The sequence below is a fragment of the Magnolia sinica genome, unplaced genomic scaffold (assembly GCF_029962835.1).
Source record: "Magnolia sinica isolate HGM2019 unplaced genomic scaffold, MsV1 ctg129, whole genome shotgun sequence".
NCBI lineage: Eukaryota > Viridiplantae > Streptophyta > Magnoliopsida > Magnoliales > Magnoliaceae > Magnolia > Magnolia sinica.
This window is the reverse complement of record NW_026682764.1, coordinates 514,174-533,654: the sequence shown is the minus strand read 5'-3', so window position 1 is coordinate 533,654 and position 19,481 is coordinate 514,174. Positions and strand designations below refer to the sequence as shown.

General features: G+C 41.7%; 2 protein-coding genes across 4 annotated transcripts in view; both read left to right on the top strand.

Moving 5' to 3' along the window:
* The window catches only part of LOC131236025 (disease resistance protein RPM1-like), a 158,828-nt gene that overhangs the window by 15,431 nt on the left and 123,916 nt on the right, over window positions 1–19,481 (top strand). The window lies entirely within an intron of this gene.
* On the top strand, window positions 376–18,800 carry LOC131236046 (disease resistance protein RPM1-like). Its single transcript, XM_058233137.1, has 2 exons — window positions 376–3,138; window positions 18,696–18,800. Exons 1-2 carry the CDS (start codon window positions 376–378, stop codon window positions 18,798–18,800), a joined length of 2,868 nt encoding a protein of 955 aa, XP_058089120.1.

The window sequence follows — 19,481 nt, the reverse complement described above, 5'->3', positions numbered from 1 at the left end:
CTATACCAGTGAAAATTATTTTCAGGGAACACTCACCGTTGATTTTTATAGAGTCCACCATGTTGTGTATGTTAAATCCTATACTTCTATTATGTGTATCACCCAATTTTATGGCCAGGGCCCAAATCCCAACCTATTATGCAATTCAGGTGGGCCCAGGTGTTATCAAAAGTGGTCATTCGCTCCCAACTGGTTCCATTGGTGTATCCCACCTAAATTATGGATTCCCGTGGATTGCTTGGCCCTGGACCAACATGATCCAATGTATCTAATGTTCCAAGTAGATTTCACATATAGTCGTATATAGCCCAAAGAATAACGTAATATTTCTTTCTGACATCGATTGTCTTCTTTTTCTATTTTTCAGAAATTCCGATGGCAGAGAGTGTTGTTCAATTCTTGTTAGAAAACTTAAGTGCCCTTCTAAAAGAAGAAGGATCTCTACTAAAAGGAGTACGCAAGGAAGTTAAAGAAATCGAGACGGAACTTAATAGAATGCGAGCCTTGTTGAGGGATGCTGATAGAAGAAAGGATAGCAATGAAGAAATGAAAACATGGGTGGGAGAAGTAAGAGACGCTGCGCATGATGTGGAGGATATCATCGACGAGTTCTTGTATCGCATGGACAGGCCACGACGAGGTGGATTCAAGGGTTTTGTCGTTGACACTATCCATATCCCCAAGAATATCTGCGGCAGGCATCGGTTCGCCACACGACTTCAAGAAACCAAGGTAAATGTTCAGAATATTTTTCAGCGAAGACCCAGCCAAATAGAAGAAGTCACCAGATCCTCTGATGTTAGCGAACAGTGGCAACGTGATTTAGAAACTTCTGTTTTCAAAGCAGACAATGACATTGTGGGGATGACGAAAGAAATAGATTTGATAGACGGATGGTTAGTGGAGGAAGAAAAACAGCGCACGGTGATTTCAGTGACAGGGATGGGTGGGGTGGGCAAAACCACTCTTGTCACTAAAACCTACAAGAATCAACAAGTAAAGAAGCACTTCGACTGCTACGCATGTGTTTCTGTCTCACAGTCTCTTAGAATTGATGAGCTACTACGAAGCATCATAAAACAATTACTTGAGGCTAAGGAAGATGTTGTTCCAAATGACTTAGCCACCAAAGATGCTGGCGAGTTGAGGCGGATGGTTAGAGGACTTCTCGACTCAAAAAAGTACCTCATTATCTTGGATGATGTCTGGACTATGAATGATTGGAATAAAGTAAATGTCATATTTTCAGATTGTGGATGTGGAAGTAGGTTAGTAGTTACCACGAGAGACTTTAATGTGGCTTCTGCAGCAGGAGAGGGAAGACGTGTCTGCAAGCTTCAGCTTCTAGATCAAGAAGAGGCCTGGGTGCTCTTCTGTAAGAAGGCATTTCCGAATGAACCCTGTCCTTTAGAGCTTGAGCCATTGGCTCGATCTATAGTAGAAAACTGTGAAGGCTTGCCACTTGCTATTATTGCCATGGGCGGCCTCTTGTCATTGAGAGACAAGACTGCATTGGAATGGAATCGAATCTACAAAAACCTGAGCTGGCAGTTGACAAACAATCAAATGCTTTCACCAGTAAAGCGCATCCTGTTGCTTAGCTTCTATGATCTACCATACCGCCTTAAGTACTGTTTCCTCTATTGTTGCATGTTTCCGGAAGATTATTTAATTAAACGCAAGCGGCTGATTAGGTTATGGGTGGCAGAGGGTTTTGTGGAGGAGACGAGTAAAATTACAATGGAGGAGGCGGCAGAAGACTATCTGAAGGAACTCATCCATCGAAACATAATTCAGGTTGTTGAGACGAACGTGTTTGGAAGGTTGAAAGCTTGTCGAATGCACGATATTGTGCGTGAAGTGGCATTATCAGTAAGTCGCGAAGAAAAGTTCTGCACGACATACGATGAGCTGCAAGCAAGGCAAAATGGCAAAGTCCGCCGCATGTCAATCTACAGTAGTGGCGAAATTAATCATTCGAGTGCAGGTATGACACATCTTCGTTCCCTCAGGGTGTTTGATGGAAACATGTCTCTTTCTTCTTCTTTAAATACGATGGCATCAAGCTTTAGATTTCTGAGGGTCCTAAATCTAGAAGGAGTTCCTATCGAAAGCATACCAGATGAAGTGACTAACATGTTCAATTTACGGTATCTAAACTTAAGTAAAACTAAAGTTAGGGAGCTTCCCGAATCTTTATGGAAGCTACAGAACCTTCAAACACTGGACGTCAGGAATACGGAGCTAGAGAGGCTACCCAGTGGGATTGTGAAGCTACGTAAACTACGACACGTGTTTATTTATCGACTTACTGACGAGTTTGCATATAATTTTAATTTCTTTACTAGCATCCAAGTTCCTGTAAGTATATGTAATTTAACAAATTTACAGACTCTACATTGTATTGAAGAGAAAGAAGGGGAGATTGTTAAACAAGTTGGGAACTTAACCCAACTTAGAAGTCTTACCATTTCTAAGGTCAGAAAAATCGATGGAGCTGAGTTGTGCAATTCAATCGGAAAGATGAAACACCTTCTGACGTTGAATGTGTCTGCAAGAACAGAGGAAGAAACACTTCAATTGGAAGCACTCTCTCCTAACCCTCCACCGTTTCTTCAGAAGCTTTACCTGTATGGGCATTTGGAGAATGTGCCTCGATGGCTTAACTCCCTTGTGAACCTCACCTCTTTGGCGTTGAATTGGTCAAAGCTAAGAGAAGAAGATCCTCTTTCATCAATCCAAGCATTGCCCAATCTGATGTACCTTTACCTTCAGAATGCCTATGAAGGGCAGCAGTTGTGTTTCCGCGATGGACGGTTTACTAAGCTCAGGAACCTTTATCTACGGGACATGAAACAACTAAATCGGATAGTAATAGAAAAGGGAGCATTGGCAAGCATCCAAGAGCTAATTCTGATTAACTGTGAGGGGTTGAAGACTCTTCCTGAAGGGATTGAATATCTCACTGGACTCCAAGAGCTCCGCTTATGGGGCATGCCAACGGAATTGACGGATAAGTTGAAACTAAAAGATGGAAGCGAGGAGGACCGTAGAAAGGTGAGGCACATCCCCATCATCAAGCGTGTACAGTGGACAGAAGCGGAGGGATGGGTAATGGAACTACTCAACGTTGATGAGGTAAGTCTAGCTGTACAAAGTATATTTTCTCAATGAATGTGCAAATTTATTTCTAAAATATATTGCGTCGTGAGTAACTCCTTAGGCTAAGCGTACTAAGTAAACTCCGTAGGATCCATTATGATTTATCTATTTTATCCACTCCGTCCGACCATTTTAACAGATAACTTTAGGTCATGATACCAAAAATTAAATATCTAAAAATCTCAACTTAACCACACCACAGGAGATCAAACTGATATTTTTGTTTTCCGTCCATCCATGAGTGTTTGATCTTATGAACAGGTCGGACAAACATCACTTTGGGCCTTAGGAAGGTTTTGACGGTGTAAATCATTATTCCCACTGTTTCCTGTGGTGTGGTCCACTTGGGCCTTAAATATGCTTCGATTTTGGTCTCAAGCCCCTGTAATGAGCTGAAAAACGAATGGACGATGTGGATAAAATACATACAGTCATGGTGGCCCAACAGAATTTACTCATTACCATAAAAGCGTGCTGAGTGACTTAGTACACAATCCGATTTCGAGATTGCGTGATCCATCCTTATTTGGGTTGCGAGACTCCCTGCTGAAGTGACGTCATCAAATTATGTGGACCCCACTCTCTGTTTTATCCACACGGTTCATCCATTTGTAGAGATCATTTTAAGGCATGATCCAAAGAATGAGGCAGATCCAAATCTGCAGTGGACCCCACCACAGAAAACAGTGGGGAGAGTGATGCCACCGTTGAAACCTTCCTGATGTCCAACCTGTCAGTAGCTAATCCGCGTCCATTTGAATGAGGCCTAGATCCCTATCCCTTGCCACCGTACCGACGGACGGACGGACGTGGCACACATATATTAGATTTGGACGCTTGATTTGTTGTTGCCGGTGGATGGTGCTTTACCATAAAAACCACATCCCGGCAGTCATCTTATGAACTAGTAGGGTGGAAGATGTTACCTCAGAGCTGGTAGAACCGTATGATAGCAGAGCCATTTCTGTACTGCAACCTTGGATGTGTGATGCATCAATTGGGCCCGTCCATGTTGTGGACCTCATCATCGATGGACCATGTACGAAAAATCACAAAGGTAGATAATTATAACTTTTCCGTTTGGAAGAAAATTGCAAGGACATGGGCTCATAGGCACAATATTTTAGCCCAAACATGGCCAAAATAGGCTAGGATCAAAAGCCTGTTGGCCAGCCTGGCCCCTTCAGCCCTACTATCAAGCACATTAGGTGGGAAGGTTGAGCTTGCACTTGGTCTTACAGTCATGAACCAGGCGCAGACACGCTTGGGCTGGCAGTGTATGGAAGCAATTACATACCATACAGGAAACATACAAACTGTATATTACGTGCTCTCACCATGTAGATAGACGGGCCAATAATCAAAGGTGGATGTGTAGTTTCTCATATAAATCCTTTAGTGCATCTGTCATGAATATGTTGTTGTATCAATTATCCATCTATTGTTGTATTTGTTATGGATTTATGGTTGTATCTGCTAAAAATCTATTGCTTATGTGTTCATGCTCTAGACTGAGTTTTGAGGAGATTATAGCAAGGTGTTGAGCATGAAAAGAATAAAATGCGTCACCGAATGTCATGACTTCATCAAAGATGTACAGTTGAAGGGCGTGTAGTGGCCTCACCAAGGATCTGGAGCTAAAGGGTAGCATTTGTCTTGGGTGAGACGCTGGAGAGGCTATTGATGTCTATCGGGTGTATTTTTAGCATGGAATTGCTTGGACAAGCGTCTGTTTCTATGATATGTGTGTTTGTCTATGCATAAACGTCGCTGGAATATGGTTGTTATTTGGGCATAACTATGGGTATTGCTAAACATGGTTTTTTTTTTTTAAATTTATTTTTTTATCAGCATGGTTGCAAAGTTGGCTTTAGACATGTACTATGTTTCATAATGTGCATTTGGACATGGTTGCTTTTACATTATATGTGGTTTTCCTTTTCACTCATATTTACGGTATGTATTGTGTGTGTGAAAATTATTTTGGGATGAGAAGCACTGTTTGTGTTTATGGGTATTTCAGACGTGTTTCTTTGGATGTCAATGGTTATGCCATTGGTACGTGAATATAAATTTTCATGGTGGAGAGAAAATACTAATGGCATTTTAAGGACATTGGCTAGGTGATATACATGTCCTAAGTGGAGTGCAATATATTGTCTGTCAAGGAAATTGCTGAATTGTTTGGCTTTCAACATCTTTCCCTAAGTAATTTCACCTTCATGGCCAACCCACATGTTTGAACACAGGTTTATCCTGGACCGTACTGGCCTGGGGCTTATCAGATTTCAAAATCCTGATACCTCGAGCTAATTATACGATAGACAGGCCTCTTTGTTTTTGCTGAGGGCCTGCTCGAAAATTGTAATTCTTGTAAAATCCTTTTGCCAGGATTAGAATTGTTCTGTTCATAAAAAAAAAAAAAAAAAATGTTTGAACACGGGACAAGTAATTAATACCCGTTCAGTCCATTGATGACTCTTTTTCTTCTGCGCAATCACAATTTGGGTCCCAGTCTCCTCAAATAGCAACCTGACTGGACATCTGCCAGCTTGTTGCCGGGGTGCAAGACTCTGAGGCCTTTCGACAAACATACGTTGCACGCCTGAAAGGCAGCCTTACCACGCTACTATCTCTCTGTCTTCTTGGGCCGTGGCCTCTCTCTCTCTCTGTTGCGTCTATCATCTGCCTTTGGAGAAGATGCCACTAGTGTCACAAGTCCCATTACAGCCTCCCCAGAGACGAAATCCTTCCCTACTGAGCCATGCGATCCTTCCATGCACCGCGCCTGCTGGACAGACTCTTACCTGGCCTTCCTACAAATATATGCTGCACTTGATGTCAGCTGCTCCTCACTACTCTCATTCAAATTCACGTACACAGTTTTTGGAGGGGGTGTATCTACAAATATTTACCGGATTTATAAAATGGGCTAAAACTATCAACGTTCCAAATTCAATAAAAAATTTCCAATTTTCAACAAACAAATTCCCATTAGCCAAAGGCACTGATATTTCGTAGGATGATTTCCTATTTACAATCTGAGTGGCTTAATTTGAGCTGATATACGCCACAATTGCAAATTTTGAGTACCTGGATATCAGCCATTACACTCTTCTAGAGCATCAAACTAGTGTCCTTCTTTCATTAATAGCTTATTTGCGGACAAAAATCTAAGGGCTACGATGGTCCCACGTATGATGATATATAGAATGGTGCATCCCTGCGGTCCATCGGATCAACAGTAACCCATTTGAACAAACAGAAACAGAGTATACCCTGCAGTCTATCCATGGCGGGTCCAGATGACTGTAGAAACTGGAACTAGCATAACCACCATCCATGGTGAGGTCCATCACAAAATGGTAATCCTATTCGCGCGTACAAAAGCATGCAAACACTCCAGGGGCATAACATTCTAGGTCATGGGACCAAAAAATGAGTCAGATTCAAATCTCAGGTGGACCCCATCAAAGGAAAACAGTGGTGATTGAACAACTATTAAAAACTTCCTAAGTTCACTTGGAATAAAAGGGCTCATTAACCGAAATCAATGTCCCATTACTTCCCACCACATCCACGATACAACCAAACTACTACAAGGCTATCCTCTCTATCTCTTGTAGTTTTTGCTTTCATAGTGATATCTGTTACTTTGTACCGTAGTTTTTTTTTTTTTTTTTGAAAGGCTTTTTCATATTAAATTTAGAGTTTTTATGATTGAACTTAATTGTTGCTACTAAAGTACTTTGCTTGATTCATCTCTTTGTGCTTGATTCATCTCTTTGCGCTTCTGTGGTCCCCAACACTAGTCATTTAAGTTCACAAGAACAAGATAATATCAAGGTATCAAGGCCATTGTCAATGTTAGGTAGTTGCACAAATGCCATGATGCTGGATTTTAATGGTTCAAATTGGCTAACATTTTTTAGCACGTGTGAAACCAAGGCACCCCAAGCCACTCATGATACTGTCATTAGGGATGCACATACAAAACAAATGGTTGAGAGAAATTGACCAATGAACTTGGGAATGATTATGCGATTCCAGTCTTCTTTCATGTTCAATCATCGGCTGGCAATATCTTAACATCAGCTCTGGCTTCTGCGCTCTGTTGTTACGAGCAATCCTTGAATCCGGCCCATTTGAATCTGTTGCTGTAGAATCACACCTTGTGGCTTCAGCTTGTAGCGCGGTATGCCCAAAAATTCGCTATCCTCTCGCTTGTATATATTGAATGTGCTTTTGCCTCCTATACCTGTTCAGCATATTGGCTTTGAAGTGGATCGCCTGATGAGCAGTCCTGATGTCACACACAGGTGCAGAGTTCCATGTGTAAGCTGAGTGTCACACACATTGTGAATCAAGCATTCACTGCATTCTGTAGTGTGGTCCGTTTGAGCTTTGGATCTGTCTCATTTTTTGGCTTATGTCATAAAAATGATGCGGCAAAAGGTGGATGCATAACACATACATCACGGTGAGCTTCACAAAACTTTGCCACTGTTGACAGACCTCAGTGCTGTGTTCTACACAACATAATCCGAGCCTGGGCCACTTTGCTTACTATTTTAGATATTACCAAAGCAGAGTTGATCATACACAGTAGATGTGTGGCATCCCTAATTAATCAATGGACATGATCTTTCTGCCAGGTCTGGGATGTTTCTACAGGCGATATTTTCGAATATATGACCATGAGTTGAGCTACCCATACAGGGTGGGGTCTACATAACTTTGCCACATCAACACGATACTAACTTGGGTGCTGTGTTCTACACTACACAATTTGAGAGTCTGAGCCACTACTATTACCATTTCAGATATTACCAATGCAGAATTGGTCATCCACTTAAGATATTACCAAAGCAGAATTGATCATACACAGTACATGTATGGCATCCCTGATGAATCAAAAGACCTGATCTTTCTGTCAGGTCTGGGATGTTTCCACCGGCGACATTTTGGAATATATGAACATGCATTGAGCTCCACGTACACTGTGAGGCAAAAGAACTTTGCCATGTCAACACAATGCTGACTTGGATGCTGTATCTACACTACACAATCCGGGTCTGGGCCATTAGGCTTAACATTTCAGATATTATGAAAGCTGAGTTGATTATACAAAGTACATGTGTGCCATCCCTATGAATCAATGGACCTGATCTTTCTGTCAGGTATGGTATCTCTCTATAGGCGACATTTTGGAATATGTGGCCATGTGTGGAGTTACTTGTATAGTGTGGCCGATGGTGTAACACTCCGGTTCTCGAAACCCGAGTACACTATTCATAATTCAAACGAGTGTTAACCTTTAATTGTGACTCAAATTTCACGTACATTTTTTTTTCTTTATCAGAATTAGTAAACTAGCGGAATATAAACAAATCAAGTATAAGAGGGAGTCCAAATATACATAACCAAGATTTCAAGTAGTTATCCAAAAAATTATACAAACCAATGTCTTAAGTTTTAATAATATATGACAATACAACTTAAATGCAAACGAAATCAATAATAGGGAGTCGCAAGATCGTCTGGATCTTTCTATTCCACCTGAACACCAGCATGCACACCCTTTGCGTTACTTGCACACTGATTACGGTTTGATAGCGTCAATGGCTATCCCAGTGAGGTATAATCCCTACGATTTATTATATCATCAAGATACTCAAGCATAGTTATCAGAGACAGTGTATAACAAATATTTCACAATGATTATCATAGTAATCTGATAAAGTTTATCAGATACACATTCATTAAATAAATTCTACAAAGATAATCTTGTTTAAACCTGGGGATGCACATCTAGCTGGCAAAAAGGTCGCCCAAGGAGAACTAGCTACCCATAAAAGTACACAAAGGTATGCCCAAGGAGAATTAGCCATCCGGAAAAGACCATACAACGAGAACACCTAAGATAAGCTAGCTTCTGTTTAAATGATAGGTGAGGGCCGTTTCCTTTTTTGTTCGGCCCCACCCGAATGGATGTAATTTTCTGTGATTAATACAAGAAGTGGTATTAGTTCACTTTCCTTTATAAAAAAAAAAAAAAAAAAAAAAAAGGTAAGCTAGCTTCCTGGAATAGTATTCTATGATACGTCCAAAGAAAACTAGATACCTAGAAAAGTTCATGTGAAAAGGATAGCCCCATGGTAGTCGAATGCACATAATGAAAACTAAGAATCACCAGGTAAAATACTCTACGGTATAACCCGTATTGACTCAAGCAAACTCCGCGTCTTGTATCGACCACCCGGTAAAGTCCGTATGCCATGAAGATACATGATTAGTCTAATTTCAAACTACCATTTAAAGAAATCTTAAAGGTCACTATGCGGGGTTTGTTACCTAGCATAAGCCGACAGTTCAGGCATAGTGTCTCATTCCACCATCCCTGGCTCATGAGACTAACAAACAAGATGTTTAATGGTAACGTCTTTAACTAGAGGTCAATCATAGTTTGACAAGTGAAACTTACCATCGCAAGGTTATCGAAAATAATCCATAAAAGCCACAAGAGGGCAAATAGTCCATCAAAGCCATATAAGGCAAAATAGTCCATTTAAAGGTGCAATAAAAGGGATTTTCTGTAAAATGCATGTAACATCCTGGATTTTGACTGTTTTGGATTTTTAAAAAAATTCTTGAAATTTTTTTTTATTAATTAACTTATAATATCACTTAATGGCCATTAGCACTCAATAATAGTTTAAACACGGGTGAAACCAGTAAAGAACCGCACAAGTCCATTTAATCAACTGTAAGAAGCCAACGAATCCGTCCGATCACCTGAACATCAAGTTTAGCCCTATGATCCACTCACATTGGACCCAAAGATCTAACCGAAGTCAAGCCAGATGACCCGTTTACACTTAACGACAACCTATGTGAGCCACCCAGCGACCGAGGAGGGTCAGAAAAATCTAAAAATTTAGGGAACTGAAGATCTCACTGGGCTTGTGGTCCATTACGGTTCACGGACCCAATGGACACCCAGAAATAAACTATTCAGGCCGTCCCATCGGTACTTGCCAAATGCAACCCACCAATGCCAGAATTGGAATCTGGCACTGGTAAATAAAATTGAGATTTCAGGCATTTTAGCTGTCGAATTTCTTCCAGATTTACGGTAAAGGTCTAATGTATTTTTCTACGCCCGCTCACAAAATCTGGGTCCCGATCGTGGCACGGCGACCGTTGATCGCGAATCAAACTCGTGCGACCAAACCCCATATCTGATCATCCCCAAATTTTGCATGGCCCTTCATCGGGCCATGGAGCACCTATCATATGAGTTTCATGGTCAGAGGGCCACCAGAACTGCCCCGGTTATCCAAACAAGCTCTAGACCGCTCGTTGGTGGACCACTAGTTCCAAAACTATAGAATAATGTCCGTCTCATTGGACTTGACGACCATCGCGGGAATCGGACCTGGGTACGGTCCAGAATCGGTCAACTTGAGCCGAAGGACGAGTGCATGAGAAGTGCAAATACCCTAAAGGAAGGAGTTGGAACTTAAGTGAGTTGAGTCGTCCACTCTTATGCAAAGTTGAGGATTTCGGACCGTCGGTTTATGCCCAAACTTTACCCATGGAGTAAGGATATTTTCCTGCTCATATCCATATAGTCGCAGCCCTGATCGACTATCAGTGACAGTTGAACAGACTTCTTATCATATCTGTCGATCGGCGCATCCAAATGGCAAGCCGATATATCCATACGTAGATCATCATTAGGGCTAGCTATCGTACAGTGTATATTGACTTGTACACCCTATAGTGGGCCCTAGAGGCTAGAAAGACCCTCTCATAGGTCTAGTATAGTAAAAACCCAACACTTGGGGCCATTGTCACCAAATCTGGCATTATAAAAGGGCCTCATTTGGGGCACCCCTCTCCCCATACGAATTTGTCCTAGAGAAAAGAAAGAGAGAAAGAGAGAAAGAGGAGAAAAGAGGAGAAAGAGAGAAGGAGAGAAGGAAGAAGGGAGAAAAAGGTGGGCCCAAGGGAGGTGAGATTTAGAAACCCCTCTTCCCTTTGCTCAAGAAATCCCACATCCACAAATACAAGTGATTTTCATCTGATTGGGGAGGTAAGCACCCATCATTTTTGTAATCTTTTGTGTTGAGCTAGGATTTGTATGAAATCCTAACATGCAAGTGCATTGTCTTAGGATTCCGGCCGATCAACATCGAGTTTGGCGTTTTTAGGTTATTTTTCAAGATCTCAACAATCCATAGGTGCGGACTATTATCCTTAGGTGGCCTAGCACCAATTATAGTTAGAGTTTAATGATTTTGTTTGCTTGGTATGTTATATGGAAAAATCTAGAGGAACCTAGGGATGACATGTTGTTGGAATTGTATGATTTGCATGTTTATTTCTCTTTGATGTTAATCTTGCCTCTCTCATGATCTAGTGCATAGATGATTACATGTTTATATTTGGTTGATTTCTTTTTCTCATATGTGTTGCTTCATATTGTGTATGATTCATTTGCTCTTATGTATTTGATCCCTTGAGGTGTAGGAAGTGCTTAACTTTCTCACGAACCCACACCACACACATACACCTTATTCATGATATTAATAGTTTGCTTGTTAGAGAAATTTGAATTATATGTTGAGCAACATGAGAACATGGTGTTGACTATGCTTGATGTTACATTGGTAGTTGGCATGCTATGAATCATTATTCCTACCCTTGGGTTGGTCAGGAACATGAGGAGAGCGAAGGTGGTTCCGTTGGTAGGACCACCTTGAGGCTAAACCCATGGGTTTGGGCGAGTGCGTATGGGCGGCAGTAGTTAGACTACATGGGTCGCTTGTACCCGATATCGTTCCGCCACGTACTTGCCTGGGCTCGTACGGTTTAGTCCGTTGGCTGACTCACCTGGTTTGTTAACCTTGTTTGTTCACATATGTATGGAAACTAGAATACCCTACCACCGTTGTAGCCCATCGAGAACGAATTGAATATCGATCCACTGTCTCGTGAGTCGGGCATGGTGGAATGAGATACTGTGTCCGATCTGTCGGCCTATGCTGGGGTGACGCGCCTCCCCGTAGTGACCGTGATCGACCCCACATTTAGTACCCCCCATGTGCTTGAAGTCGGGGATAGAGAAAACCCGACGGGGTCAAGGATCGCGGGGTCTCGACCTCACACATTGGGGGGTCTTAGCCTCGCAACTAGTTCAGGGCATTTGATATGTGGGGTGTATCAAATTCTCAAATCTGCTGGATGAATGGACTTAACTAAGAACCCGGTTAACATCATCATTGCATGGTATTAGCTAGGTTGGCGACTCAGCAGTCGAGGTCGCATTGAGGGAGTATTGTCATACGTGATCGTTAGATGGAGTCGCTCGAGGGAGCGTTGTGGCGAGGGCATACATCATATCATCCTGCATGCATGTGCATTAACAAGACTAGATAGATGTTTATGATTGATTACTTTTCATTAAATTCTTATTATAATTGATGCTTGTTACAACTTATGGCTAATAGCACCCACTGAGTTAATCACTCACTCCCACTCTGGGACGGTGTTTTAAAACACCAACCAGACCCGTTCATAAATGCAGGTGATACAGATTTCGTGTAGCCTGGCGACGCGAGCCTCAAGGAGGAGGACGAGTTCTCTTACTTCCAGCGGTTGTACGAGCCCTCATCGGACCTGTAGATGGCACGCTGATCACTACGCAGAGGGCTCAGCTCTATTCTTTTTGGACATATTATTCTTTTATGATTTCGTTGGGTGACGACATGTGCGACCCTTTATTTTTTTGGTCATGTATATTTGTATATATATACATATGCTAGTTCTCTTTCATTTCAGTCGACAGGTCCGTTTGTGCTTCATGTTCCAAGAACTCCAGGCTGCGCATTTAAACCCGATTAAATGCATATTAAGAAAAATCGGTTATAAGTGACACCCGGGAACTCGAGAGTCAAGTGTATGCACGATCCCCGATTTCCAGGGCGTTACATTGCCACAAAGGCATAAGCAATTCATAAGATGGTAAGTCCACGACAAGAAAATTTCATTTAATCTATTTGGTAGAAAGGCCACTAGTTCAAGGACTTCCACAAACACCATAAAATAATCGCAAGTGGCAAAACAAGTCATGTACCATGTCAATAGTAATTACACATGTAAAGTTATATATTTAAGATCTATCGCATGTTCATATTTGAATGTAAATATAATCATTAGTCATTATAAAGAATTACTGAAATAGAAAGTAACATTTATCATCAATTTCACTGAGTATTATATTAGGCAATAGATAAATTAAATGAGTTACACTAACTATCATTATGTAGAAAAGCTTAAAGGGTGAACATCACCTTTCAAGAGTCTGTTCGTCTCCCGGTAATATTAGAGATAGTTGTACACACCTTAGGATCAAGATTTAACAAAATTTGAATGCTTGGAGTGGTTAGATTACAACATAACAAAATTTATATGGTTAGGATTAAAGTTTAATGTTTAGATCATGTAAATTTTAGGGCTTTATCCAACTATTTAAATCTAAGTATAAGTATTAGAACTTGAACTCTAACTTTTTGCGTAAAGAATAAAATACTACTAATGATAATTTGTGAATTGGTATTAATTCTTCCCAACAATATCTAATATCATTTTCATAAAAAATGAGAGTTTAATAAATGCTAAAATGATAAAATAATTATTAACAGTAATCTAATAAGAACTAATATTAATATTTATACCAATCCAAAATGGAAATAACAATATTATCTAATAATGATAATGATTATAATTATAATAGCTAATAATAATGAACCTAGCCATACTAGTTATTCTAATAATAATAATAACATATGATAATAACTAAAAATAATAACAAAAGGTAAACCTCGAATTACCTTGTTGCGAAACTTGACCCGATAACGTCTGGAATTGGAAACTCAGTGAGTAAAAGACCTAACTCGGTTTTAAACCGAGTCAACTCAGTGACTCACCTTTCTTCTTCTCTACATCTTCACGTATTCCCCTCCCATTTTCTTGTATTCCTGGATGGTCCATCACAGGGTATCAGACCCGACTTGACCCGACGTAGTTCACCGAAAAAGAATCTGGACTCGGTGCAAATACACCAGCCCCATCTCGTGACTTGGGCGAGTCGAGTCAGCAACTCGTACCCTCTTCTTTTTCCTCCTTCCTTCTCCTTATCTCCCCCCCTCTTGTAACTTCCTTTCTCTTCCTTTCCTTCTTGCTCCTAGCTAGAGCATGTCCAATAGCGAGCACCAAACACGACCTGGCTCGGTTTAGACTCAGCTCGATTTGAGCTGGGGCAGCAACACACGATCTTGCTCTCTCTCCATTCTCTTCTTGTACTCTACTTTCTTCCTCTTTCACGTCCAGCAAGATCTGGAATCAGTCTAGATTCGGATCGAGTTGACGTAGTCAGACTCAATAGCAGCCCAACCCAACTCAACTTTGGTCTCTCTCTCTCTCTCTCTCTCTCTCTCTCTCTCTCTCTCTCATCCTTCTCTTCCCGTTTCTCCTTTTTCTTCTCTTTTCCTTCCTTTTCTTCTTCTTCCTTTCTTTCCTTTTTTCCTTCTCTGCTTCTTTCACGTGCAACAACCGAACTCTGCATATACGATTTGTTGAGGGTCAAATATTACATATTAGACCCCAGTTATTGCTTGGATTTACGAACATAATACTATTTAATGGCCCGCTTTAATCAAGTTTGTGATGCAAAGTGTATTTATGAGCATGGACTGAAAAGGGAGCTTAAAGCATGGATTAACGCTCTGATGACACTAAAGGCAAGGGACGGACTCCAGGGGACCAAGATTGACGGAATTACACACCAAAGATCTGAGAAATTCGGGAAACTGAAGCTTAAGTGACCCAAAAATTGTACAGAATGCAAGATCATAGGGTTCCCACCATTCGTTCAGCTCGAAACTCCATATATGACCTAAGGACCATAAATTAACCGTACACGTCAAATTTCAGCCATTGGATCCCAGTAGAAGTGGCCCAACGGATAGATCAGCCCATAAACCGTCGATTTTGGGCCCACATGACATTTGGATATGCCTCAATTTTTCACTCAACGCCTTAAATGATATGGCAGAATTGATGGATGGAGTAGATTTCTCACAAATATCTCTATGGGACCCATACAAGTAGTGCATGTGCAAGGTATGCAGGTGCACCGGGCGTGCACCAAACATCCGAAAGTCGGTCAGCAAGTGCTGACCGACTCTTCTTCTCAAATCGGATTTCTCACAGCGGCAGACGTGGGTCCGCCAGTTTCACTCAGTGGGGCCCACCCCTTGCTCCTTTGAATGATCAGAGTCGTTCATGGTGTCTCTGGGGTAGGGAATACTCTCACCTAGGTGGCAAAGTTTCAAAAGGTCCCGGAGATCCATTTTTGATCATCCAAAAGCAAGATGAACGGTGAATGGATCTGGTACAATGGGCCATGCAGAATTTGAAGAAAACCCACCCTTCCTGACTAGTTTTTCATCAGGAATCCAATGAACGAAGTGGATTTCTCTGAAGACATCATTATGGGGCCCACCGAACACGTCAGTGCAACCTGCGTAAGGTTTACGCGCGTCCGAAAAATTCAGATTCTCGGTGGAGTTACGTGACCCAGAACGTGATCGGATCATCGATCCGAACCGTCCAATGGAAGCCCCAGCCAGGCTTGACCCTAGCCATGATGGCAGATACGGTAATCGGGACGATCAACATCTGGATCTTCAGTCCAAACGCAGCTTTTTATGCGTTTCCTGCTGCGAGAAATAGAGTTTACGCAGGAAACCTTTTCTGCGTAAAGGGCTGCATAAAAGAGGAGTTCGGGAGTGCTTCTTGAGGGGTCTAGTGCCTATAAAAAGAGGAGAAGGATCCAATTGCCAGGGGGATTCAAAAGACGGGTGGGCATTCAGTGCAAGGACGTGGAGCAGAGAGAGAGTGAGCTGGACGTGGAGCTGTTTAACAATTTTTTTTCTCCTTGTCCTGATTTTATGTTTTGAGAGGTGAGTTAAATCATGGTCATGATTAGCTAAACCTCTTAGCTAGGGCTAAGAGGTGAAGCTTGTAGCGTGATGGGAGACTTTTGTTATGCCTTTTGTTTAGACTGAATTGATGTTGACTTTGGTTTTAATTAAGGGAATGTTTTTTTTTTTAAGTTTTTAATGGTCTGTTGTGACTAAAATTACAATGGGTCTGTGATGACTTTGAGCATGTTCCTTTCCTTTTATGTGTATGACGTCAGGAAGCCCTCTTGTTCACCATCGTCTCCTGGGCATTGTTGGATGATGGTACCCTTCCTTACCTTCATACATTGATTGATTGGTTAGTAATTAGTTTAATTCTGTTGTTTGCTTTGTCTCGTGGGCATGGTTTGCTGATGGAATCCATTCTAATTCATATACCTTTCATCTCTTTAAAATTATATCAGAGGAAGTTCAGTTTAATTTCCATGATTCTTGAAGCAGGCATAAGATCTCCCTAATCTCTACAAGTGGATCTTCTGAATCCCTAGTTTCTTATTTCTGATTTTCTTAAGTTTTACATAATTATTTCACAATTATTCCCTAAAGGCCATTCGATTTAGATTTCATCTTAGGCTAGTTCTATTTCTATCTAGTTTCAGGTAACGTACAAATATCAATCCCTTGGGATTCGACCTCGGTCTCACTGAGTTTATTACTGCATCACAACCCTATACTTGGGGAGTGAACATGATTCAACTCGGATCGTGACTCAGAGAAGAACCCAACCAGATTCAAGTCATCTGGTGCGATAGTTTGGTGCGGCATGAATGGAAGCATCTCACACACTTTCTCTCTTTCCTTTCCTTTCTCTGCTTCTCCTAATCCCATCTAGACAACATCTGGTCTTGACCAGACTGCACCCAACTCGCCCGAACTCGGACCAGACACGAGACTCGTTCGAGTCCCCCAAGGTAGTAAGAAAATGACACCCACACTCCTCTCTTTCCCCTTTCTATTTTTGAAAATGGTCGCCTTAAAAGCCAGCCTCTTATAGGTTGTATTAACCTATTTCTGGATGCTTCCACATCAACTAATCAACGGATTAGTTACGGGAAGATTTTCTCAATTTGCCCAAGTTTTAAGATGGTAGTTCTGGTTACGAGTCGCATGGCATCAATCGGATGTCGTAGATAGGTTTTAGGTACCATAGGTCTCTGAATGGATGGCTTAGATCAAGAGATGGGACCAACTTAGAGAAGATGGGTCTTTCCCATCGTTTGAGGAAGATGATCCACCGATCATTGTGGATTTTGATCAAGTGGGCCATCCTTCGTGATGAGGTACATGGATGGTTTAGATAGGTCCAGTGATCATTGTGGGACCCATCATTGGGACAGTAGAGATGAAAATCTCAACGGTTAGTGAGATTTATAGTTGCGGAAGCTTTCTCGCGGCGACATCGAGTTCTCTCACGAGAACTTGCGATCGCCACACACACGAGGCTCTAGGAAGCCCTAGAATCGACGCTTGTGATGAACTGGAAAGCTTCTAGAAGCTAGGGAGCGGCTAGGATAGTGCCAACTGTCTAACAGAAAAGATTCCATTTGAGCTCTTTTTGTAGCTACGAAAACCCTAAAATGAATGAAGGGCTGGGATTTTATTTTTATTTTTGAGTTGTATGGCTCAGATTGTAAGAATCCTCCCGCACGTGGATTGCCAACTTGGCAGTAATGGAGAGTTTCCATTTTCGACAACCACGTATGCGACCCGTCTCACCGGAAATTGTGCACATGTACATGTGTTTTATGGTGCGGGAAAATCTCTATTTTGGTCAGATTTCCCGCCCGGACTAGATGGACAATTCAAATCATCCATATGATCTCATATGGTGGCCCAAAATCAGAACCCAAAACGGCAATTTTCAAATGCCGTTGCTGGCGAGAAAACTAGAGAAAGGAGGAAAATCCTCTTTTCGGATTTTCCTTGGGTCAAACCCAGTTTGACCAACATTTGGTTTTGGGTGTGCCATGGGTATGCACAAGATGTGCACACACACTCCTCAAGTGGGGTCCCCATAGATGTATTTGGCAAATCTACTCTATCCATTTCATTTGGAGGGCCCAGTTGAGACCTCTGACTTAAGATAAGGCATATCTAAAACTTAGGTGGGTCACAAAAATGAGTTTGTGTGTCTAAATGGCGATATATGTTGATCATCGTAGATTTAACGATCAGATCTTTTTCCTAATCATTTGTTGGCGGTCTGAATAGTCCTAGTAGACATCTAAGTGGACTTTAGATCCTAAATCAGTGCGTTCAAGTGGTGGATCATTCCACCAGATGTAGTGGACATGATGAACGGTAGATCTAATGAGTTAGATCTCATGTATGGTTCCGTTGGCTTAGTTAGGCATTGTCTAATGTCTCATTGTGATCGTGACTCTAAAAATATGAATTTTTGAGATGATGTGATGGTCCATCTTGAAACATAATGGATGGATGGTCTTGTGGAACAAGGAAGTCTTTAGGAATGTGTTTCAGAATCTTCGGAAGGCTGAGGAAAATCTGGTGGACGTAGAAAAGAAGATGCAAGAGCAGCTGCATGGGAACTGTTTGCAGGAAAGCTCGTTGGCTAGGCAACGTTAGCTCAGCTAGAACTCATGGAAGAGTCCTTCTGGAAACAGAAAGCTAGAATATCCTGGCTTGAGGCAAGTGGTCGAAATACAAAATTTTTCCACAATTCGGCAAATGAGAAAGTTCGTCGCACCTTCATCTCGCAGATTAAAGATGATGATGAAAATGTTTTTTCCAACCCGGATGATATTAAAAGGGCCGTGATTAAGTTCTTTGAGGAGTTGCTCCGGGCTGAGTCTTGCGGTCCAGCAGACGACATGCTTAGGGGCATCCCCCACCTCCTTTCCCAGGCTGACAATGACGCTCTTTCAGCCCCTCCTTCAATGGAGGAAGTGAGGGTGGTAGCTTGAGCCTTCCCCAAAGATGGAGTGTCGGGTCTAGACGGTTTCTCAGCTGGTTTCTTTACGGATTATTGGCAGATTGTGGAGAGAGATGTCCATGCAGCTATAGTCAATTTCTTCAAAGGGAGCATTCTCCCACAAGCCTTCTCCTCTTCCCTCATCTGTTTGATCTCGAAATCCTAGTTGGCCTCGTATTTCAGAGATTTTCACCCAATCAGTCTTTACAATGTAATCTATAAAATCTTCTCGAAGGTACTGACCAACAGACTTAGCTCGTTGCTTCTTAAACTTGTCTCTCCTTAGCAAGGTGCGTTTGTGAAAGGCAGGGCAATCGTGAAAAATATCGAGCTAG

Bases quoted from the DNA above. Each gene is read 5' to 3' on its own strand.
- LOC131236046 (XM_058233137.1), top strand. From the start codon at position 376: ATGGCAGAGAGTGTTGTTCAATTCTTGTTAGAAAACTTAAGTGCCCTT. The intron at 3,139-18,695 runs GTAAGTCTAGCT...AATGTGTTTCAG, and splicing joins AACTACTCAACGTTGATGAG to AATCTTCGGAAGGCTGAGGA.